At 40.4% G+C, this 25,657-nt stretch overlaps 1 protein-coding gene and 1 pseudogene across 1 annotated transcript; one reads left to right on the forward strand and one right to left on the reverse strand.

Annotated features, from left to right (window-relative positions):
• The window catches only part of LOC102190105, a 92,977-nt pseudogene that overhangs the window by 19,863 nt on the left and 47,457 nt on the right, over positions 1–25,657 (reverse strand).
• LOC102177051 (tripartite motif-containing protein 64-like) lies at positions 7,057–12,240 on the forward strand. The gene is made up of 6 exons (XM_005701423.2): positions 7,057–7,467; positions 7,965–8,060; positions 8,726–8,969; positions 9,770–9,779; positions 11,063–11,160; positions 11,741–12,240. Exons 1-6 carry the CDS (start codon positions 7,057–7,059, stop codon positions 12,238–12,240), a joined length of 1,359 nt encoding a protein of 452 aa, XP_005701480.2.

Raw genomic sequence — 25,657 nt, forward strand, 5'->3', positions numbered from 1 at the left:
TGCCCAACCTGTATATTTATAAAGAACAAAGTATTTCACTAAGGCATCAAAGAGTAAGATGAACCCTCAAAACTCTACTCTTTCCATATATATTAACACAACTTCATGCGGTAAAGAAATTGCCTGCCAATGCAGGATACCTCAGTTTTGATCCCTGGACTGGGAAGATCCCTTGGAGGAGGAAATGGCAACCTACTGTACTCCTACCTGGAAAATCCCATGGACAGAAGAGCCAGACAAGCTGTAGTCCATGGGGTCGCAAAGACTCAGACATGACTCAGCATGCACTCATGCACTTGTGTGATACTAATTTTCCATGAGAACCAAAAATGAAGCTAGCCAAGGATATTTAGAAAAGTTTAATGAGATGGCACTAGCTTTAAACACATTTTAAAATAAACTAAAGTTACAAAAGCAGTCCCACAATGGTACATGAATTCCCAAATAGTTTAGTAATCTCTGCACTAAGATACTTACCCAGATCATGGGCAAATGCATAGCATAGTACAAATAAATCAAATGTATGGCAAAAAGCATGATTCTCTCACAACCAGGAGCATACGAAATGGATTGGAACAGAAACCAGAGATATTTAAACGTAGCCAAGAAAATTAGTGCCACTGAGTCATAGGAGGCTAGTTTTAAGGAAGAGCTAATGCAGATCAAGGAGTTTTAAATTTTTAATTTCTAATGATTGAGATAAGAAAATCTCATTGACAGCTAAAAGTACAAAAATACATATAGAATTGTTACTGTGCACATGCCCATCTCCGTTCCAAAGATAAGGAAGGGCCAACTCCTCACTTCAGAGAGAAGGAAGAAAGATGTCAGAAGCTTGACAGTGTTGCTAAAGGAAACTTCTCTACATCCAGTCAATCATATCTTCCCCTCCGCAGTTCACTGCAGGAGTCCTGAGGGACAAGATCACTCACAGAGAAGCAAGGAGTCACAGACTCCTGGGACCTCCGTCACACCTATGGCAGGCAGAGAATCCAATGGAGGGAAGAGCCTGGTGGACTTCAGTCCAGAGGGTGGTAAAGAGTCAGACATGACTGAAGCAACTGAGCACGCACGCACATTTACTGCATACAAGTTAAATAACTGTACTCCTTTCCCAATTTGGAACTAGTCTGCTGTTCCATGTCTGGTTCTAACTCTTCCTTCTTGATTCGCATAGCAGGTGTTTCAGGAGACAAGTAAGGTGGTCTCATACTCCAGGCTCATTAAGAATTGTCCACGATTTGTTGTGATCCACACACTCAAAGCTTTAGTGTAGTCAGTGAAGCGCAAGTGGATGTTTTTCTAGAATTCCTTTGCTTTCTCCATGATCCAACAAATGTTGGCAATTGGATATCGGGTTCCTCTGCCTCTTTGAAATCTAGCTTGTACCTCTGGGAGTTCTTGGTCCATGTACTGCTGAAATCTAGCATGAAGGATTTTGAGCATAAACTTGCTAGCATGTAAAATGAGGGCAATTATAGGATAGTTTGAACCTTCTTTACCATTGCCCTTCATTGGAATGAAAAGTGACCTTTCCCAGTCCTGTGGCCTCTACTGAGCTTTCCAAACTTGATGAAATATGGAGTGCAACAGTTTAATGGCACTGTCTTTTAGAAATTAAATAGCTCAGCTGGAATTCCGTCACCTCCACTAGTTTGTTGTGATGCTTTCTAAAACCAACTTTACCTCATATTCCAGGATCTTTGGCTCTAGGTTAGTGACCACACCATCGTGGCTATCCAGGTCATTAAGAACCTTCTTATATAGTTCTTCTGTGTATTCTTGTCATGTCTTCTTAATCCCTTCTGCTTCTGTTCAGTCCTTAATGTTTGTGTTTATCATACCTACTCTTGCATGAAACAGTCCTTGATATCTCCAATTTTTGGAAGAGATTTCTAGTCTTTCCATTCCATTGCTTACCTCTATTTTTTGCATTGTTCATTTAAGAAGGCTGTCTTATTTCTCCTTGCTAGTCTCTGGAACTCTGTGTTCAGTTGAACATATCTTTCCTTTTCACCCTTGCTTTGATTTTTCTTCTTTCCTCAGCTATTTGTTAAACCTCCTCAGACAACCACTTTGCTTTCTGGCATTTACTTTTTCTTTGGGATGATTTTGGCCACGGCCTCCTGTGCTATGTTACTAACTTTCCTCCATGGTTCTTCAGGCATCCCATCTGTCAAATCTAATACATTGAGTCTACTCAGGACTTTCAGTGTATGATCATAAGGGATTTGATTTAGCTCACACCTGAAGGTCCTAGAGGTTTTCCCCACTTTCTTCAATTTAAGCCTGATTTTTGCAATAAGAACTCATGATCTGAGCAACAGTCAACTCTAGGTCTTATTTTTACTGACTGCTGTATACAGATTCTCCACCTTTGGTTGCAAAAAAATAATAATAATAATCAATTTGATTGTGGTATTGATCAAAATGCACTCTACGCATGGTGATGTCCACACCTAGAGTCATCTCTTGCGTCTTTGGCAAGGGTGTTTGCTATGACCAGTTTAGTCTCTTGACAAGACTCTGTTAGCCTTTGCCCTGCTTCATTTCATACTGCAAGGCCAAACTTGACTGATAGTGCAGGTTTCTTTTGACTTCATACGTTTGCAATCCAATATCTTATGATTAAAAAGACATCTTTCTTTTAATGTCAGTTCTAGAAGATGCTGTAAGTCTTCATAGAATTGGTCAGCTGCAGTTTCTTTCACATCAGTGGTTGGAGCACAGACTTGGATTTCTGCAGTGTTGAATTGTTTGCCTTGGAAAAAAAAACTGAAATAATATTGTCATTTTTGTGATTGCACACAAGTACTAAAGGAAATTAAGAGCCTCTTGATGAAAGTGAAATAGGAGAGTGAAAAAGCTGGCTTAAAACTCAACATGCAAAAAATTAAGATCATGGCATCTGGTCCCATCACTTAATGGCAGATAGATGGGGGAACAATGGAAACACGGAAAGACTTTATTTTGCAGGGCTCCAAAATCACTGCAGATGGTGACTGCAGCCATGAAATTAAAGAACACTGGCTCCTTGGAAGAAAAGTTATGGCTACCCTAGACAGCATATTAAAAAGCAGAGATATTACTTTGCCAACAAAGATCTGTCTAGTCAAAGCTATGGATTTTCCAGTAGTCATGTATGGATGTGAGAGTTGGACCATAAAGAAAGATGAGTGCCAAAGAATTGATGCTTTTGAACGATGGTGTTGCAGAGGATTCTTGAGAGCCCCTTGGACTGCAAGGAAATCCTACCAGTCCATTCTAAAGGAAATCAGTCCTGAATATTCCTTGGAAGGACTGATGCTGAAACTGAAACTCCAATACTTGGCCACCTGATGCAAAGAAATGATTCATTGGAAAAGACTCTGATGCTGGGAAAGATTGAAGGCAAGAAGAGAAGGGGAGGACAGAAGATGAGCTGTTTGGATGGCATCATTGACTCGATGGATATGAGTTTGAGCAAGTTCCAAGAGTTGGTGATGGACAGGAAGCATAGCATGCTGCCGTCCATGGGGTGGACTAACAAAGAGTTAGACATGACTGAGCCACTGAACTGAACTGCATTTCAGACTCTTGTTGACCATGAGAGCTACTCCATTTCTTCTAAGGGATTCTTGCCCAAAGTAATAGATACACTGGTCATCTGAAATTAGAACTATGATGCAGTTCATTAAATGGAGACATTCACATCTGGAGAGTTTATTTATTGTCCAAACAGCAACTTCATGGATTACAACTATAAATTCAAAATGTGACTTTTTAGCAGAGATTGGATTGTGACACTTGTATTAAGCAGGTTTCAAAGGACTTCAGTCATTGGCATCTGAAAATGTTTTCAACTCTGGGAAAATCTAATCATGTGCACCTATATCTTTTCACAGGGCTGATAACACTATCACTTGGAAGAGATGGGCGTGGTCTTCAAAGACTATATAAAGCTTCTCTTGAAGACCCACACTCACTTTTCTCCAGAGTCCAGAGCTGTCAGGACTGGAGTTGGCTGCATTGTGGAGACTTTGGGAAGTCTCTGCCAGGCAGAGGTGAACCCTTAAAGCTGAACTGAATCGTGCAGAGTTACTTACAGCATAGGAGTAGAACATTTCATCAACTGTACCCAGTGGTGAGTTCTAATCAAAGTCAATGAAATTCTGCTATGTTCACTTAGGAATGAAACTTTAATGGTGATTATGGACAGAAATGTATTTTTTTTCCTATGAGTAATATCTGTATGTATGCAATGCATCAAATATTTATTCCTTCTGAGATTTGCAAAAAAAGTAATGTCTTTCATCCATATGACGTCAAATAATTTCATTATAAAATGTGGGTAAAAATAGAGAATTAGTAAATATTGTTAAGAAGATTAAAAGAGTTAATCCATGTAAAAGGAGTTAATCTAATGGCAAGCTGATTCTTTATCATGGAGCCACCATGGAAGCTCATTTAGTTCTATTATTTTAATGCTATCATGATTCCCAGTGTCATTAGCATAAAAGTGATCTTATTCGTAAAGAATTCTTGGTCAGTTTCTAGCCCACTCTACACATGGCTTCTTTATACTTTCTTCCTGTTCATCAGCTATCTCCTCATTTGATGCACATATTTATAAATACGTATTTATAAAACACATAGTTCATAGTTCAGTCACTCAGTCGTGTCCGACTCTTTGCAACCCCATGAATCGCAGCATGCAATGCCTCCCTATTCATCACCAACTCCTGGAGTTCACTCAGACTCACGTCCATCTAGTCCGCGATGCCATCCAGCCATCTCATCCTCTGTCATCCCCTTCTCCTCATGCCCCCAATCCCTTCCAGCATCAGAGTCTTTTCCAATGAGTCAACTCTTTGCATGAGGTGGCCAAAGTACTGGAGTTTCAGTTTTAGCATCATTCCTTCCAAAGAAATCCCAGGGCTGATCTCCTTCAGAATGGACTGGTTGGATCTCCTTGCAGTCCAAGGGACTCTCAAGAGTCTTCTCCAACACCACAGTTCAAGAGCATCAATTCTTAGGCACTCAGCTTTATTCACAGTCCAATTCTCACATCCATACATGACCACAGGAAAAATCATAGCCTTGACTAGACAGACCTTAGTCGGCAAAGTAATGTCTCTGCTTTGGAATATGCTATCTAGATTGGTCATAACTTTTCTTCCAAGGAGTAAGCGTCTTTTAATTTCATGGCTGCAGTCACCATCTGCAGTGATTTTGGAGCCCCCCAAAATAAAGTTTGACACTGTTTCCACTGTTTCCCCATCTATTTACCATGAAGTGATGGGACCGGATGCCATGATCTTCGTTTTCTGAATGTTGAGCTTTAAGCCAACTTTTTCGCTCTCCTCTTTCACTTTCATCAGAGGCTTTTTAGCTCCTCTTCACTTTCTGCCATAAGGGTGGTGTCATAGTACTCCTAAAATATTCAACATAATGAATACATTTGATAGTCTTTACACAGATGAATATGAGTTAAATGGTTAAATTAATCAGAAAACCTTCTTGAAATGGTCACATTTGCTATCATTTTAAAGACATCACTTTGCAGTCCATAAATGAAAAGTGTTGAAAATAGATCCAATCAACCAATAGGGGCTCCAAAGAAATGGAATGGGCAAACAGGAAAACATCAAAAAACAAAAAATCTGATGTTGCTTCCATTAACCAGATATTTGGAATTTCCAGTGTAAAGCAGAAATCCTTGTGTATATTCAAACTTATTTCTGTGATTATAGTAAACAATGAATAGTCAAATTGGTTCAGACAGTAAAGTGTCTGCCTTCAATTCAGGAGACCCGGGTTCAATCTCTGGGCTGACACGATCTCCTGGAGAAGGAAATGGCAACCCACTCCAGTATTCTTGCCTGGGAAATCCCATGGACAGAGGAGCCTGGTAGGCTACAGTCTGTGGGGTTGCATAGAGTTGAGCACAACTGAGTGACTTCACTTTCACTTTCTTTAGTGAACAATTGATTCTTTTTTACAGATTACTGTTATAGTGGGAACATTCACCAGTTCAAAATATGAACTAGCAATGACATAGTTATTTTTTTTCTTTTTGTCTTGAAAGGAATAGTTTTGTTAATTTAAGTTGTAAGTAAACACTGACAAATTAACAGTTTCAGAATGTCAAAGTTAAAGAAAACATTAATTATATTAAGTTTAAAGTATTCATAAACAACTTTCTTTGGCTTTAGAAAAGCATATATGTCACTTCAAAGGCAGAAGGCACAGAGGACATTAATGAAGAGACAAAGTGTGCGTTAGTGTGGGTTGTAAGTAGGGGAAAATGGAGAGAGAGAGACAAATTAAGATTATATATATGCTCTTGTATCAATCAGCTGACAAAAGTTACTCTGGAGTCATCCTAATATTTATCCTCAGGTTAATAAACAAACAAAAAATAGTTGCAAGTGACTCTCTTATCTAATTTCATCCTTTTTATTATAGCAAGAATACAACCTGTCTGTGGTCACCATTTCCTGGTTTGTACTGTGTTTCTGCTTAGTCATTCAGTCATGTCCAACTCTTCACAACCCCATGGACTGTAGCCCATCAGGCTCCACTGTCCATGGGCATTCCCAGGCAAGAGTACTGGGACTGGTTGCCATTCCTTTCTCCAGGGGATCTTCCCAACCCAGGCCTCCAACCCACATTTCCTATTTCTCCTAAATTATAGGCAGATTCTTTACCACTGAGCCATTGAGGAAGTCTAGGTGCAATAATGGTAAAGAACCCACCTGGCAATCCAGGTCACTTAAGAGGCATGGGTTCAATCCATGGTAGCAAACATCCCCTGGAGGCGGGCACAGCAACCTACTCCAGTATTCTTGCCTTGAGAATCCCATGAACAGAGCCTGGTGGGCTACAGCCCATACAGTCACAAAGAGTTGGACACGACTGAGCGACGAAGCATGTAGGTTTGTGTTGGGGTTTAGCAAATATGGAAATTAGACAGAGTTCAAGACAGGACTATGCCAAAGGCTTTGTTTTCCCTGATCAAGGCAGAAGAAAGACTTTCTCTTACCATTTCTATTTCTATCTTTAATTTTCAGAAACATGGATTCAGACACACTGGAAGCCTTCCAGAGGGAACTCACCTGCTCCATCTGCATGAACTGCTTCCTGGACCCCGTCACCATAGACTGTGGGCACAGCTTCTGCCGTCCCTGTCTGAGCCTTTGCTGGGAGGAAGACTGGATTCCAAAGAGCTGCCCTGAGTGCAGGGGAATATCAGCAAAGACCCAGTTCACAACCAATATTGTCCTCAAGAGGCTGGCTTCCCTTGCCAGACAGGCCAGAGCTGACCACGACCACAGCTCTGAGGAGCAGATCTGCGTGACACACCAGGAAGCCAAAGGCCTCTTCTGTGAGGCTGACCAGACCCTGCTCTGTGGGCCCTGCTCTGAACGCCCCGAGCACGCAGCTCACAGCCACAGGCCAATACCCAGGGCTGCTGAGGAGACCCGGGTAGGTAACGCCTCTCGAGCAGTTTGGGATCTAGAGGCTCCTAAGTCAGAGAGGAAGATGAGGATGCGATGATGGTGATGGGGGTGGAGATAGTGGAGTTGGGAGTTCTGAATGTGGATCCTCACATATAATGTGTCCTTTCAGTGTTGTTGCCCAATTGTCCACACGTGTGGAAATGCAGCATCCTGGGGCGGGTGGCAGCACCAGGGACAGAGGCTTCTGATGGGAGCTTGAGGCTTTCCTAATCAAGCTATATAAGTATGTGAGTCTCAGTTTCTTAGGGATTGGATTTCATGATCTGTAACATTCCCCCAGTTCTGTAGCATGCACCTTTGTCACTATCATCTTGGTGTTAGATTCAGATTAATGCGGGAAAATATGACCACAGTATTCTAGCTCAAGTTTTCTGTGTAACCAACAAGCGCCTTTGTTCAGGAATAAGGGGATGAAATTTACAGTGTCATCTTCTGTGTCTAAATCCCCTGGGTACTTTGTAGGAGAAACTTCTAAAGAGAATGGGCTCTTTATGGAAAATCAGAGAAGAAATGCAAACTATTCTGAACCAGGAAGCTAAAAAAACTAGGTCATTTAAGGTAAGAATAAAAACGCTCCTATTTATTTCTATAGATAATGATATAATTCCAGCTTTTAGGCCTATTTACATTCCCATTAAAGAATATTGATCTCTTCCCTTGAAAAAGCATGGTTTCAAATGACCTATCAGTAATCACAATTGGAACAGGCCAATACATGCTAGCTAGTTCAAGGAATACTAGTACACGGGAAAACCTTGGCATGAAAAGTGTTCCTAGGCCAAATTTTGAGGATTTGAATAAAACTCAGAAATGAAGTATAAGACAACACTGCACTGTTACTCTGTAGTAGAGGAGAGGAGTATAGAAGTACCTAGATGGAAAAGAGAGCAACTTTTAAAACTATACAAAATGGAGTTTACCCCATTAAATATATTTAGAAAAATAAGGGCAAGGAACAAGAGAAAAACATGATCCAAATTAAAGAGGAAATAATTGATAGAGTAAGAACCCTGAAGAATCCTTCTTAGGGGAGAGCTTGGAACCCCTCAGATGTCTTGATTCAAACAGGGCCAGAGACTAGGAACTCAGAGAAACCATGGATAGGAAGATACTTGAGGCCAACAGTTTGTCAAGAACATTCTTGATGACATCAAGGAAATAATATTTGAAGTTTTCTTTTGAATGTGAGCATAAGCAATACTTTGAGTCCACTATCCCCACAGGACTATGTGGCCTTAAGGAAGGAGATGATTACAGCTGAATATCAGAGGATACCTCTGTCGCTCCGGGAGGAGGAGCAACTGCATCTGCAGGCCCTGGAGCGAGAAGCCAAGGAGATTTGTGAACAACTCGAGTACAGTGTGTTCAGAATGACTCAGTACAGAGCAAGTCTGAAAGAAATGTACAGAGAGCTGACTGGGATGTGCTGCAAGCCGGACGGGGAGCTGCTCCAGGTGAGAAAGGAGGGCCCGTCCTCAGAGAGAGAAACACTCTTTTAGATGAGTTGCTGTGACACTGGAATGTTCCCTGCTTAAACTCACTCTCAGCTGAGGGATGGTGCTCCTTGACGCCCGTTATTGTATTAGTCCAGTCCCCTGGTTCAACATATTCTGGTAATTTTTGGAAGATTTCTGTCCATGTCTTAGCTAAGGACTATATTTTTTCAGTGTGATCAGGAGTACTATCCAGACAGATGATCTAAAATCAGCAGAATTCTGTGACCAGCGGAAAGTTAACTTTCAGGGGGTAAATCTCAGTATGTGTTCCCCTAAACCTTTGTCACTCCCCGTTATCCCAAATTTTCCACAGACACTGACGCTTCACCTGTTCTCTAGGCAAGGTTGTTACAACCAGTCATCATTTTCACTCTGTAGTTAAATACGGTGCCCCGTTTTCGCTATTGCTTTGTTAAAAGGTAAGCTCTGTCCTTGAGAACAGCAGTGGCAGAGGGTGACACTGGAATCCTAGATGCTGCTGTATCATTACGCAGACCCTTCTGACCTCCTTCCTTCCATAATGTGCCCTGAGGAAGCCCCCCATGTTTTAGCTTAGGCTATGTTATTAGGATGCCTGCTGAGTATTCCTTAGAAGATAATTTAAAAAACAATATCTTATTGAACAAAGAATAGAGAAGAAGATGCAAAACGACAGAAGTCTCATGATTAACATGATCTTTGTTTTTCTTTGCAGGTCTTGGCAAATGTATTGGAAATGTGAGTATACACTAAATTTTCATTTCTGGAAAAGTTGTTACCTTTTTGATGAAGTAGATGCACGGTACCATGGGAGATTGTTTTCAAGTCCCTAAATTCTGGGATACAGGATTCTTTATACAAAATGCCTTAGTATTTGCAGTTAACTTAAAAGCATATTGCCATACACTTTGTCATCTCTAGATGACTTATAACAACTAACACATGCAATGTAAATTAAATGCATTGTAAATAGTTCCCTGGTATGTGGCATTTTCAAGTTTTACTTTCTGGAATTTTTTTCTGAATATTTTCCATTCAGAACCAGGACTAAGGATGGGGGAATGGATAGGCTGGGAATCCGAGGTTGACATATATACACAGCTGCATTTAAAATATATTTAAAATAGTTGGTCCAAGAAGTACCTCCCATGAAATAAATAAATGTATAAATAAACAAGTACATAAATAACAGAATTTATAAATCGAATCCATGTGTAAATCCATAGGTGCAGCACCCTCATATACAGATGACCAATATTGTCTTTTCGGCTGTTTTCTATTTTATTTCAAAAGAATTTCAGTCCTTGGCCTCAGAAGTTTCCTTTTCATTTGGCTGAAATACAATATACCTGAAAACATTCTGACATTCTGGGCTTTATTTTACCCACTCACCCCATCCTTTCCAACCTCATCACGTTGAACTTAGTGAAGGGATTTTCTAAGATATCACAGAGGAGGCACCTATGCTAAAGAGTTGGAAAGTGGAAAAGCCAAAGAGGCAAATTCCCAAAGAATGAGAAAAGAACTGTCCTTTTGTTTTGAGGAGTAGCAGTGACTCAGCTTGTTCCATCATTGCAAGGTCCCTTATAGGCAGAACCTCAGAGGGTGTGACTTTCTGCTCCCCACTGAGAATGTAGACTTTTTGGACCAAAATAACCAGGTTGGAATTGGAGTCCCTTGCTTCGCTGACAAGAGCAAACAGGTCTGGCTCTCTTCCTTGTAGACACTGAATGTATCCTTGATGACTACTTACTGACTGAAGTCTCAAAGGCTTAGCCCAAATTTTCTGTCTGTAAAATGCCCAGTATCTTTGCATTAGCTGATATGGAATAGAGGAAGGGAATGAGGTTCAATGAGTTGAAAACTAGAATAATATCTGATGGGGAAGTTGAAATTTGATATAATTTATATTTAGGAAAAAAATCTGGTAATTTCTTTATATTCCAAACTGTGTAGAATATATTGTATATGCAATTAACCAAAAACAGAATTCTAACAAAATTTCCTGGGTTAAAAACTGCTTTTTTTGTAATGGTCATGTGATTAGCCTTTGGCCTTGACTTGTATCTATGTCATTTGTTACAGGACTGACTTGGCAGAGACGCAGAAGCCTCAGCCAGTGAACCCAGAGCTCACTTGCTGGCCTGTCACTGGAATCCTAGACACACTGAACAGCTTCAGAGGTGAGGGTCAGCCCTATGGTGATCAGGACTACACTTCATTAGAGCTTCCTGGGAAGGAGCCTCCTTTTAATGTTATTTTCTTTTTATCTGAAATGATGATATTATATGACTCTCCCAAGTTGTTGCATCTTTTCTGCCTGTATATTTGGATTGCAAAGATCAAGACTGCACTTTCCAACCTATAGTTTAATGAAAATGAAAAGTCATTTACATATATTTAGTTACATCTGACATAGACCAAAAGAGAGCAATCACGTTGCTCATATGGTTTTAAAGAAATAGAATATTCAGTTTTCAGAGTGATCATCAAGAGACTGAGATTAAATCAAGACTTCATACAGTTCATGATATATCTGTCTTCTTTTTTGATATGATTTAAGGTGTTTCTATATGCCATATATAGTAGTAACTTTTCCTTTTTGTAGAAGAGCAATCTGAACTCACTGTGCTGTCTTTGTTTTGGGTTTCCTTGGAGGAGGGAAAATGAAAAAAAAATCTTAGTGGGTAGGGAACCTCTGCCTTCTGCCTCTCAGAGACATGGAAATCCCACTTGCTAACCTGATTTCTGCTCTTTCTGCAGTGGATAACATTCTGAGTCAGACAATGACCATTCACCACATGAGCCTTTCTGAGGATGGTGATGATGCAAGTTTGATGTTCAGAGATGAGCACCACGGAGCATGCAGACAGCCTCAGATTGTGGAGAGTGTCATGTCCTGGGGCTCTCGGGCCTTCACCTCCGGGAGGCATTACTGGGAGCTGGACGTGACGTACTCCTCCAGCTGGATTCTGGGCATCTGCAAAGATATCTTGATAACTGATACTAATATCAGTATTTATTCTGAAGAAGCATGTGTTCTGTTTTCCAAGAAGGTGAAAAATCATTATAGTCTCTTCACCAATGCCCCACCCTACATTCAGTATGTGAAAAGGCCTCTGGGGAGGATTGGGATGTTTCTGGATTATGACAATGGAATTGTGAGCTTCTATGATGTTTGCAGAGGATCCCTCATATACAGTTTCCTTTCTTCCCCCTTTTCCTTCCCTCTGAAGCCTTTCCTTTGTCTTAGGTCTCCATGATTTGTCAAATTCTGTGACCATTATTTTTACCTCCTCTGAGGTAATTATTCTGCAAAACCTCATGTGAGGCCACAGGATAATAATCCCTGACTATCTCTGAGCACACTATAATTTAATGAAGCATAGTGACTGTATGTTTGTATAAAATGGCATGACCATGCTGAATGTATAAGTTTGTTAATTAAATTTTCTTCTAATAAAAATTTATTATGGAGTATTTCATAAAATATAATCAATTGCTTTTCTTTTTTAAATAATAGTTCTATTAACATAAAAGTTACATACCATAACGATTACGCCATTAAAAGTACATAATTCAGTGTTTTTTTTTAGTAATATACAAAAATTTGTGAAACAAGAACTGTCTAATTTCAGAACATATCCATCACTCCAAAAAGAAATCAATGCACATATTTACTCCCCATATCCCTTCCCCGTCTTGTTAGCCCCTTAATCCAGTTTTATTTTTCATGAATTTTTCTATTATATAGCTTCAATTAAATGGGTTCACACAATTTATGACTTTTTATATCTGGTTACTTTCACTTAATGCTTTCAAGGCTCATCTATATTGTAAGCAATGTGCTTTACTTGCATAAATGAACCAGACTGGGGTGCAGGAATGAAGTGGTATACTTATTTATATCAGGTTAGTAAACAAAAGGAATGGTGCTTAGTGTATAGTTCAAATCATGGTGGAACTTGTGATATCCACTCAGTGGGGGCTTCTTGGGCTTTCCAAGGAATTATATAAATCTTTTGACCTAGCAACATTACCTCTAGCATTCTTTCCAATAGAAATTATTACAAACAAGGATACATGGACCAAAGACTGTATTACATAGCATTTTCAATAACTAAATCAGTAAATAGAAAATCAATCAGAGTTTCTGAAATATGGGATATCATTGAACAAAATATCTTACATATTAAACTATGTAAGTGACAATAGTTTGCACTTAGTCTCTGACCTTTTGTGTATTTTTTAACTAGTTAATATTCTAAAACAGTTGACTCCATATTACAGCAAAAAATACTGAAAAACAAGTCACCATACTGAATGTTATAAGGTTAAAAATAGAAATCCACTGAAATCAGTCAAGTTCGCAAACAGTAATCTTAGTGGACAAAATTTTAATTTCTTTCTCTTGCATTCAGAAATGTGTATGATCAGATATGATCAATTTATTGAGTTCTAGACTATCTACCTAGTACACTTACTCAGTGAGGTCTTCACAATAAACTTATAATAGAACAAGGAGGTATTTTTATATTTGTAAATTCTTTGGCATACAAACTCACAATGACTTTGTGACATGCCAACTTGGCAGGGCTACATGACAGAGGGGAAGTGAAGGCAGCAGCCAGGTTGAAACATGCCCACAGGGTCACCCGATCTATGATTATTCACACAAGCACTAAAGTAATCCAAGGGCTATCATGAAGGGAGTTTGCAGACATAAGTCTCTCATCCTGATTCTAAACTAGAGAGCTTACACTAATTTATCTTCCTAGCTGCTGTCTGAGCAGCTGACATTTTTAAAGTATATTTTTAATCAGAGGGTGTGTGTGTATATATATATATATATATATATATATATATATATATATATCTCCCCTCTCCCTTAAGCCTCATTCCCACCTGCCCCACAGCAGGGGCAGACTTTTCATTGAACATTCACTTACAGGCCTAATGTCATCCTCTTCTGAGAACTCTGGGATAACACTGTCACCAAACTCTTCCACTGAGGAGATCCAGAGTACCCGTGTGTTCCAAAGAGGAAACTGTATACTTGGGTCTGGTGCCCTGATTTTTGTGACTGCTGCAATTTGTAAATACAGAAAAACAGAGAAATAATATAAAGTTGCCTTTATGTTAGCATTCTTAAAAACACTTTATGACTAATTTGGAACACAAAATATTATTGTAGAAATTAACCTATACTGCCATACTTCACTTACCAAAGAAAGGTGCTAGGGAAATTGGTTAAGAATTGGAAAATAATGACCTGGGGATGCTTATAACAATTGTGGGCCCCCCTAAGACAGTGGTTGTGCTTTTGCAATTCAAGATCATTTTCATTTTTTTAAAACTTTTAATTTTGCATTAGAGTATAGCTGATTAACAAACAATGTCGTGATAGTCTCCAGTGAACAGCAAAAGGACTCAGCCATACATATACATGTATCCGTTGTCCCACAAACCCTCTTCCCATCCAGGCTGCCGCATATCATTGAGCAAGGTTCCATGTACTATATAGTAGGTCCTTGTTGGTTATCCATTTTAAATAGAGCAGTGTATACCTGTCCATCCCAAACTCCCAGACTTTCCCTCTTCCTCCCATTCTTCCCCCAACATCCATAAGTTCATTCTCTAAGTCTATGAATCTTCAAGATCATTTTTAAATGCACATTCATAAACATTTAGGAGCATCAACACCTTGCCTGCATGCATGCTCAGTCATTTCAGTTGTGTCCGACTCTTTGTGACCCTATGGGCTGTAGCCCTCCAAACTCCTCAGTCCATGGAATTTTCCTGGCAAGTATACTGGAGTGAGTTGCCATTTCCCTCTCCAGTGGATCTTCCTAACACAGGGGCCAAATCCATGTCTCCTGTGTGCCCTCCATTGCAGGTGGATTCTCTACCACTGAGCCACCTGGGAAGCCATCAGCTCCTTAAAATACGTATAAATAGTACAGATGTCTTGAAAGAGGTAAAAGCACGATCCTGATTCCCACTCTTCTCAAAAATTCTGCCCTCTCCAGCTGACTGTCCAATGGGAAATATATCAGGACAGAAAGGTGAGGATATGTGTTATTTCTTCAAAATATGTCTTTGTCCTAATTTTCCCACTGTGGTCACTAATGTTTCTGTTTTGTTCCAGAGCAACCTTTTAATGTCATTGGCCTGAAGGTGTGTCTGAGCTGGGGCCTTCCTCTACTGTCCTGCATGAGCTGGGTGGGGAGTACCAGGCAGAAACCCCTGTGCTGTTGTTGCTGGGGGGCACTGGAGTGCTCGATCTGGAGTGTGAGGGTGAGGAGCAAGAGATGTTTCCATTCTGCAGTAGTGAACACAGGAGTTCTTACATTACAGTGTTTCTTTAAAATGTGAAAATCAATGAATTGATAAAATAAAGCTCCTCCTGCATGACAGAACATATTTGAACGAACCTCAAGAAACAGATTTCCAAGTTTTCCAAGACATTAGCTAAACTCTCTAAGTGATGAAATAATCTTTCCAACTTTTTTGGTAAGTTAAAAATAAAAATGATTAATATTCAGAAAGTCGAATATTATTATATTTCAGGGTGGGTTTGTAGTACAGTCAGTGATTCTTGATGAGCAGATGTTTGCAGAGACATGTATGTAGATAAGCCAAGGTGTTAAAGCAATCTTATCTTGTTTCAGGGAATCTCATCATCCATATTAACCCCACTTGAAGACTGATGAAATTCAATCATTTGGAACAAATGGGTGGGGTTTAGAGATTCATTATAAGGAGACTCCAGGAGCCAAAGTTTTCTTCAGTACTGAGAGGGAGTGTTTGGAGCTCACCTGGATCTTGAGACTTTAGTAAGCTATCATGACCACATTGGAACTCTTGATCCCTAAGCCAACTTTACATTATTCTCCAGGATGAACGGTTTCTACATCTGCTTAGGCGAGTACACAGTTCATCACAGAGCAGCTCCTGGGACTCTCTTGAGGAAGGAGGGAAAAAAAAACCACAAAATTTATTGATTTTAACAGAAAGCTGAGGTTGTTTCATTGAAGTAACTGTGTGAGTCAACTTAGTACAATTATTGTATTTCTATATTGTCTGAATGGCATACACGTCGGAATTAATGGTGACTAATTTTAGTTCTCTAATTTCATTCGCCTTAGTTATTCCTATGCATTACAAGGACCCAGAAAGTGGTATAGATCCTAAAAATAATTTTTAGAGCTATTTATCTCCATGTGTAATATCTACAATGGTCTACTTTAAAAATGGAGTATGCCTGTATACACAGGAGAGATAATATTGTCCACTATTGTATTCTATTGAACTATGTAAGGAATGCAATAGTTTGAGGAAAAAATATTATTTTAAAGTGAAATAAATCATTTCTCTTCAGAAACGTGAGTTTTTATGGCTGAAATTTTAAAGAAACTAGGAAGTAATTTAGCCGGCAGAAAAGTGACACTTGAGATGTCTGAGGAATTTCTGTACTTAACTAGTACAGACACAAGGATCCAATATTTTAGCAAAGTCAATTTTAAAGAGTATGATTTATTTTTTGGTGCTGATTATCACCATTACATGCAAACTGCATCTTACTACAAGATGAAAGGAGTGTCTGACAGTAATTTTAAAGACTTGGAAGATGTAACCCTATGGTTTCATTTTTGGTTTGATTAGTGAGTATGATACTGATTAAACAGGAAGGGAAAGGCAGCCAATCAGTATATGTTACAATTCATGAAGGGCTTCCCTGGTGGCTCAGAGGTTAAGGATCCGCCTGTGCTGGGGTTCAGCCCCGGTTGATCCAGGGTAATTCGCAGTGAGGACGGAGTCAGAGTCCTAGGAAAGAACTTATTTAATTACAGATAAAAAGAGATTAGAAAAGAATAGTGTAGTAGGAAAATTTAGTGGAGAAAAAGAGGCTGAATAACTTGGTTTACATGGAAAACCAATAAAACTCCAAGACAAGGAATTTGCACCATCTACGTAGGCCACCAGTGCCTACTTCAATAGCGTAGGGTGCCCCGCCTTGGGCTCCCTCTCGCATGGGTCTTAGAAGCCAGGGCAAGTAAGTATATATGGTGAGCCTCCATGCTCCAGATGGGAGTTCAGCCAGAAAAGAAGAGAATAAGAAAAGACCACATGGGGGAAACCAGTCTTTCCAGGAACTGGTCTGATTTCTTTATTTTTCAGGTTCGCTTATATACTTTTTGTTATACATAGGGATGAATACAGAGTCACACGGGTCAGCAGACCTGAACTTTATCAAAATCAGGTGCTTCATATAAAAGGTCTTAGGGGTTTTACATCATCTTCTGGCCAGGGGGCCTACTAACATTTTATGACCCTTTCTTTCTGATAACAGTCAGTCAACCAGAAAACTTATTTTTTTCCAGGGGTGATTTTTTCTTAAACCAGGCACCACCCTCCGAAGGTACCAGATAAAGTTGCATTCCTATAGGGTGAGGGTGTAGTGGGTTACAATTAAGAAAGGAATTTACTTAGCCTAAGGTTTAACATGATTAATCTTAAAGGTTAATACTTATTTCTCCTATATGCTAGTTATATATTCAGTAACATGTATAACGGCGGGGGATTTAGCAGCAAACATTGGCCCAATAAATGAAAAACCCTTCACCAATATAATTCCTAGTCAACCCACTATACTAATAATTTCTAACTTCCCAAAAGAATCTGTCTTTGGAAAGTTTTAAAACATTTTGTGCCTCTCACAGTTGGGAGGCTGTGAATAACCACATGTGGCTGGACGAACCTATTCAGGCAGGCTAGATAACCTTCAGAGGAGTTTGTAAGTTGAAGCACTCTAGTCACTCCCAGGAATTTTTATTAACTGGAGCTGTAGGCTAACTCCTTCTCCGAGAGAGGTGGTGGGGGATAGCCCCCCATAAAGTCAGAGGTATAGGTGAGAGCATAAGGCAGTAAAGTAGGCAGACACTGGTTTTGGGGGGTAGATGCTCGGGAACAGGGGGTTTCCTGAGGCTCGATCCCGCCTTTGCGTATGCAGCGCCTCCTTCCTCATGACCTTTGCCATTGTCGGAGTTCCTCACACTGGCTCCCTGCATGCCTCCAACACAGGAGACCTGGGTTCAATCCCTAGTTCGGGTAGATTCCTTGGAGGAAGGTACAGCCATCCGCTGAAGTATTCTTGTCTGGAGAATCCTGGTGGGCTACAGTCCACAGGGACCCAAAGAGTCAGACACAATTGAAGCAACTGAGCATGCATGCACCCACAATTAAATACAGTGAGTTTATGTCAATACTTTCTGTTACATAGGATCCTATTTGACAAAATTTAGTTTCATCTTCATTAACTCTGAATGTATTCAGAAAGTGTTTTGGAGAGGAAAAAAAGTGATTGTGGATGTGAATTTAGATTGAGATAAAACAAAGGACATCCAATCACAGGAATACTGACAATCACAGGAAATAATAAAATACAAGCTTAGTCAAGTATTGTGTGCTAAATCAATGACTGGCACGGAGTATTGTGATTGATTGTTTAGGGCAATCGAGACCCATAACAAGAGCTGTAAATTACATCTAACTCCTAAAGCTCATGCTACTTAGAGGAAAATAAGACCTCAACAAAATTGAAGTTCTCCTCTAGGTAGAGGAAAAGGGGGCAGGAAGTAGATACTGTTTGTTTGGTGGTCGAGAAAATTTCCTGCAGCTCTTGAGAGATCTCTTTGTGTCTCAGTTTTCCATTTGTGTCAAAGCAAACTCCAGTCTCTTCTGTTCCCAACAGAGTTCCTCAGTTGAGTCATCCTCCAAGTCTAATTTGCTTGTTCCTTTGTGTCTTGGGGAAAGAGGAATAAACTCCTGATATTCTTCCCTCAGGAAAATGGACTCAGAAATCCAAGAAGCCTTCCAGAAGGAGCTCACCTGCCTCGTCTGCCTGAATTTCCTTCTAGACCCAGTCACCATAGTCTGTGGGCACAGCTTCTGTAGGTCCTGTCTTTGTCTTTTCTGGGAACAAGCTGAAGTCCCTGCCAGCTGTCCAGGTGTGGACAATGATCAGAACAGACAAACCTCAAAACCAGTGTTCTTCTGAAGACTCTGGTGTCCACTGTCAGAAAAGCCAATCTCAGGCAATTCCTGAAGTATGAGGAACATCTGTGTGGGACCCAGAAGCAGACAAAGATGATCTTCTGTGAAGCCAACAAGAGCTTGCTCTGTTTGGTTTGCTCTCAAGGTCAGGAGCACAAGATTCACAGACATTGTCCCGCAGAAGAGGCTGCTGAGGAATCCTGAGTGAGCAATGCCCCTGAGAGCACTTAGGAAGCTTGGGGGTGGTATACCTAAGAGACTAAAAGATATGATGATCATGATGATGACTGAAACTTCTCTTTACTGAGTGCCAGAACAAATCTAGTTAGCAGTGATACAGTTGTGAAGAAAATGCCATAGCGCACCTGCCTTTATGGAACTTGTATCCACTGGCTTGCTTATGAAGTCAATTTGTTGTAAAGTCATGTCTGACTTTGTGACTTCATGGACTGCAGCCCACCAGGCTCTTCAGTCCATGGCATTTCCTAGGCAAGAATACTGGAGTGGGTTGCCATTTCCTTCTCCAGGGGATCTTCCTGACCCAGGGGTTGAACCCACATCTCCTGCATTGGCATTTGGATTCCTTACTGCTGAGAAACCAGGAAGCCCCCGTGATTATTTGGATGACACATTATTATGCTCAACACTCTGTAAAGCCTTCATTTTGAGAAAAGTCTTTGACTCCAAAATCTACAAGCATAAAAAGTCTTTTTCATTGGGTCCTGGTTTCCTAACCCTGGACAAAGAAGGAAGATTCAGTACATGGTAATTAACAGGGGACAAACATCACTAGAATCAAACTCTGATACAAGATCCCACAGTATCTGAAAGTTAGCTATCTTCAAAAAAAAACCTTGTTCCTTTCCCTAAAATGATGATTCCCTGGGTGTGGTTCTGTTGTGTGGAATCTCCTGAAATTGTGAAATTAGTGAGGAAGAACAGGGAAATGAGGTGATCTGTTATGGCCTTGCTAATCTTCCTCCAGTTTCTGTATCTGACATTCCCTAGTACATGCCCTTGTTTGGGGTCTGAAACCTCAGTATTTTCTGGCACTAAAAGTCAATTATTTTACAGGAGAAGCTGGCAAACCAAATGAGATCTTTATGGGAAAAGATACACGATGTTGAAAGAAATCTCAAAAAATATGGTGAAGGAACTGACACTTGGGTGGTAAATAGGAGAATGCATTTCTCTTTGAAAAAGATCGAGGCAGACATGCTGGAAACTTGTCCCTTAATAGTTTGAGGTGAAATAATCATGTGCTAAAAAATTCAGAGAATGGGTTGAACACTATTTAGAATAATATTCCATGTACCATTTCAACCTACATTTCCAAGCCTCCTGGGCTTTTTGGAATCTAATGGATCAGGAACTACAGCAAAAGATCCACGAGAAGAATGCGGCACAAGGGCTGAGATGGGGGCACTTGATGGGACGAGGACGACTCCACACCAGGGATTCAGGATCTCAGGGGAAACTTCCCAGGCTTAAGACCAGTTCTCATTCTGAAGATCAAGGGGGCATTTAAAAATTCATGGGTTATTTCAGGCACAGATGTCTGTATAAGTCATACATTCTAGAAAGTAAGGGACATATTATTGAGAAACACAGGTGTTTTCAAACTGATTAGTACCTGAGCTCAGGTGGATACAAAGGAAATTGAACAGTAATTTAAGAGGTGTGAGTATCATGGTGAAGAGTAACAGCTCATTATCTAGAGAGTAAGCAGAAAATGTGACATGTTAAAGAAAAACCTCAGGAGGGAAAGGAATAAAGAGACACAGATAAAGAGTGAGAGATTGAATTCAATACTGGGAAGGAATATGCAATGGAATGAGAATGAAAGACCTTCTAAACATTGCGGGTAGGAGCCTGTGACCTTACAGAACCTGTTTGTAGAGAAAAGGAATGAAAGAAATGACTGGGAGGATGAGCATCTGTTTGAGGGCAGTAGATGAAAATCTGAAGATCGTTCCTTAGGATACCCACCCTGAGGATAAAATGGAGCATAGCTACTCAGAGAGAAGTCAGGCTATGGTGTTTGGGAGGTTTGAGATGAGACATCAGTTTACTTCCTAACGTTGAAATCAGGATCCTGCACATGATGCATGAATCACCCATAGATTTCAATTGCTTACATGGGTCTTTCAGATTTGATAGGAGGCATATGAAAGAAATGACCCATGAAAAGATTTTCTCCAGATGTGTCAGAAACATGTATGAAATGGATGGAAGTTATTTGAGAAAAGGGTGGGTTTGAATCTTGACCTAGTCAAAAACCATGAAAAATAAGTGAAGGAAAGAGGAATAAGTTTGATTTCTGAGAAGAAGGAAGACATGAGTTTAAGATGAGTGTAGCTTCTTGGGAGACAGAATGAGTCAGCACAAACTAAATGCTGTTGAAACCCCTCTCCCACCAGTTTTACGTGAATGGATACGAAGACATGATTAGGAAAACCTATCAGATGGTAACTCCAATTATTCAGGAGGGAGAAAATTACTAAAAAGGGTTTATTACAAAAGAAGGCCAAAAGATTTGTAAGCCAACCAGAAAAAAACAAAAGGAACTGAGTGGAAAGAAGATGGGAGCTCGTATACACCCGTAGTGGATTCATGTCAATGTATGACAAAACCAATACAGTATTGTAAAGTAAAATAAAGCAAAAATAAAATTTAAAAAAAAGCAACAACAACAAAAATAAAAAAGAAGATAGATCTCGAAGTAATATACAAAGAATTCAAGAAAATGTCCTATAAACCAAATGTGGAGCTGCTCCAGGTAAGGATCGAGGACTGAAAAACGTATTATCTGAAGCTTACACCTTTGATGCCCATTAGATGGTACCAGGGGTCTATTTTTTCATCTCCTGCATCCTAAGGTGGGAGTCTCTCCTAGTGGGAAATATAATAGAGAAAGTGAAACTCATGTAAATCATGATTGAGCAACCTTTGCAGAATTGTGATGATGGCGACTCCTCAGGGAATATTCCCTTCTCAAAATCTCCTTTTGTAATTTTATTGTGTAAAAACCAGAAAGGAACAACTTTTGTACTGCCATTCAATGTTTTGATCTCCAGTTGGGCAATGGGAGAAATTTTAGATATATTCATAAATTTTCACCTCCTGTTGGAATATTCCAGGTCTGAGTTGCCTTTAGTTTGGGGCATATTAAACTTTTAGGACAAGCCCTAGGAAACATGAATTTACAGAGAGCTGAGGGTTGTCCAATCACTACCCTTGTGCTTTTTCTCTCTTCTTCTCCCTTGAAATTTCTTAATTTATCAAGAATTTGGATTCTCTCAACAAGCTGTGCTAATTTCCTTTGGGGAGAAAAAAGACAATAGGTGTCCTGACTGTTTTCTCATGGTGATGATAAGAACTTTTCTAGTGTTTTCCCCAACCCAAATACTGGTTGGCTATTTATGAAGAAGGCTAGTCTTATGTTTCCTTATTTTATTTTTGACAGGAATTGGGAGACAAACTGAAATGGTAAATCTGATCTTGCGATGCTGCTGATGGCACTGTGAGGGCTGTGTAAGAGATCAAGCTGCATTTAACAAAGGGAACACATAATGTGCCAGACAATACTGCATTGCTTGTGTGTATATGGATCTATGTGGCTTCCCAGGTGGCGCTAGTGGTAAAGAACCCTCCTGCCAATGCAGAAGACACAAGAGATGCAGGTTCGATTTCTGAGTTGGGAAGATCCCCTGGAGCAAGGCATGGCAACCCACTCCAGTATTCTTGCCTGGAGAATCCCATGGACAGAGAAACCTGGAGGGCTACAGTCCATAGGGTCACACAGAATTGGACACAACTTAAAACGCACATATCTGTGTCTGTTTTGTTGAATAGGATTTCCTGTTACACTTGAATCGAAGTAATTAATAGCATATTTTGCTCCTGTGGCTGAGGGAGGTATGTGTTGCCATGCCCAATGCAAACTTTTCCAAAAGTCCAGTTTTTACTAATTTAAATTCCAAGATCATAAACATGTTGAAGCTCAAGGACTAGTATTTCCAGGCTTTAGGTGAGAAAGATAAGTACCTCTGGGAAATGGAGCTGAAAACGGATCATGAGAAATATGAGAAAAAAATTTTCCTAAGAATAGCCTGATCCTATACCATGCTTGTGGAGAAAAGGATTTAGATGAAGAATGTTGAGCTGAAAGATGCTGTCTTATTGTAAAGGCTTTGTTTATGAAGCCCTGGGCAGCAGAAGGATGAACCGCATCTTCCTCTTACAGGAGTGAGTCAGCACAGCTGCACGTGCCTCAGCCTCTGCTCCCAGAACTCCCTGCGCGCCCCGTGGCCGGGCTGATGCACTGGCCCAGCCGCTTCTGGGGTGAGCGCCACCCCAGCGGTGTGTCTGCCCTGCAGGGCCCTCAGTGTTGGTTGCTGTAGACAGTCTTTCCCTTTTCATCTCTCAGCTTGTGCGGAGCAGCCCGCAAACAGGCGCGCACAGACATGTGCGGTCACAGAGCCACCAAAACCCTCTGCAGAACACACACAGGCTGGTGCAGGCACTGCTGCGATTCATGCCTCATCAATTACTTATAGATTTGAATAGTCTGTATAATGAAGAAATGGACATACTCCAAAATGGATCCTGGATCCCTAGAAATATCATCACCTACCATGTCGGTTGTTCACTGAAACCTGGTTATTAATCGAGGATATTCCAGTTTGAGTTTAAGTGAATTTACATAGAGAAAGTTTCTTAGCAATTGAATGTATGATATGTTTTCACATTGATATAACCTGAAAAAACATATAAGTCTCAAAAAAAAGTATGGAAACCGCAAGGAAGCAAATAGTTGGTGGACGGACCCCACAGAGCTCCATGATAAACCTCAGCCTGGAGGGCGTCTTGTCAGGAAGTGGAAGACTAGACCTTAGGCTGGAACCGCAGATCAAAAGCAGAAAAAAGCCTACAAGGAAATCACTTTTAAGAAGCCATCCTTAGGTTTCCTCAATGTCCATTCGCTAATTTAGCTGAAATGGAAGAATGATCACCAATTCTCTATTCTACTACGTATTTTTTTCCCCCTTGAGCAGGAGTAATGGAGGTGGAGGTAAGATAGATTGTCATGGTCTTGGAGATGATCAATGCTTATTGTCCAGTCTTTTAGATGGAATAAAAAGTACCCAGCCAGAAGCAGACATGACCTCCCTATTGTTTATAATCTCTGAGTTTTTAAGCAGTTTTTTCCATGGTAACTAATGATCTATTTCCTTGGCAGATTTCCTGGCCATGTTTGAATCCAATGTTTTCCAGTTAAAACTATGTTTCTAATAACCTTAAGACTTTTCACCCAGTGAGACCCTAGATAAACCCTCCTCTCTCATAGATCATTTTATTTTAACACTAATTTTGACTGGCATATTCTCTCATCTCTCCACAGTCAACTTTTTATTCAGTAATGAAGTAAGCAGTCAGCACATCAGGCTGTTCGATGATGCAAGAAGTCTGAAGTATGAACATGACAGCCTCCGTGCGTCTTTGGATGGTGGAACATGGAAGTATTTTGCTGCTTGGGGAGCCCAGAGCTCTGTCTCCGGCAAACAGTACTGGGAGATGCTCGTGGACAGCTCTTGGGACTGGGCTATAGGCGTCTGTAAGGATTCCTGGATAAGGAAGGATGCCAGCATACTGGACGAGTCCAACAGGGACAACTTTCTCCTTGTGTGTGTGGGAAGCAGGATGAACATCACCAACTCTGGACCACAGCCCCCACCACGCCTCTGTACATAGAGAGACCTCTGGGCAGGGTTGGGGTGTTCCTTGATTGTGACCATGGGAGTGTAAGTTTTGTGGATGTTGCCAAGCACTCCCACCTTTGGAGTACGGTGATGGCGTGTGCACTTTCCCTGTCAGGCCCTTCATCTGCACTGGCCACAGGTGAAGGGGCTGACTCACGGCCCAGATGGGATACTCAGGACTTCTCTGGCAGGGACTTTGTCCAGTGCTTCAAAAGAATACTTCATTGTCTTTAGGCTCTTTCTGCTGTAATGGACTCTCCTTTTCATATTATAAAGCAGGTGTTAACTGCCAACTTTTCTTGGTTTCTACTATCATCTTGACAGTGAAATCTTCCCTTATAGCTATTTGTCTGGAGTATATGAGATGGTTATTCACCTGCACTGTGAGCTTGCTGGACTCAACAAAATATGACCATGTGCTTCCCATTTCCTGCCCCCCCAGGGCTTAAACAGCATGGAGAGACTTGGTCTCTAATCAGATCCAGGTCAGCCCCCAACCTACTCCTCCTCCCTCGAAAACTACTTGGTCCCACACATCTATTCACACTCTGGGCGAAAACTGATTCACAGGGAAATCTCCACTGACCCTGGAGACTGGGATAAGCATTTCTTTCAAAGAATCCAGAATTAGCAGGTCCTTTTTTTCTACAATAATAAAAATAGTGTTTCATGGGGGGCACTGGACAAATCTTGGCCTGAATAAAAAAATAAATAATTAACTAATAAATAAATAAAACTCCTTATTTGGAAAGGAGTTTTACAGTGAAAGTTAGGGACTAGAGTCTAAAAGCTTAAGTTTTCAAGATTTGAAAGTGGATGTCAAAACCAAATTAGATTACACACATTGAGCTTAAGTGTATTT

The sequence above is a fragment of the Capra hircus genome, chromosome 29 (assembly GCF_001704415.2).
Source record: "Capra hircus breed San Clemente chromosome 29, ASM170441v1, whole genome shotgun sequence".
Lineage (NCBI taxonomy): Eukaryota > Metazoa > Chordata > Mammalia > Artiodactyla > Bovidae > Capra > Capra hircus.

What these genes read in the sequence shown, in the direction of transcription:
- LOC102177051 (XM_005701423.2), top strand. Translation starts at nt 7,057, where the DNA reads ATGGATTCAGACACACTGGAAGCCTTCCAGAGGGAACTCACCTGCTCC. An exon ending in AAAAAACTAGGTCATTTAAG is followed by an intron (nt 8,061 to 8,725) that starts GTAAGAATAAAA and finishes CTATCCCCACAG; the next exon opens with GACTATGTGGCCTTAAGGAA. An exon ending in CACACTGAACAGCTTCAGAG is followed by an intron (nt 11,161 to 11,740) that starts GTGAGGGTCAGC and finishes CTCTTTCTGCAG; the next exon opens with TGGATAACATTCTGAGTCAG.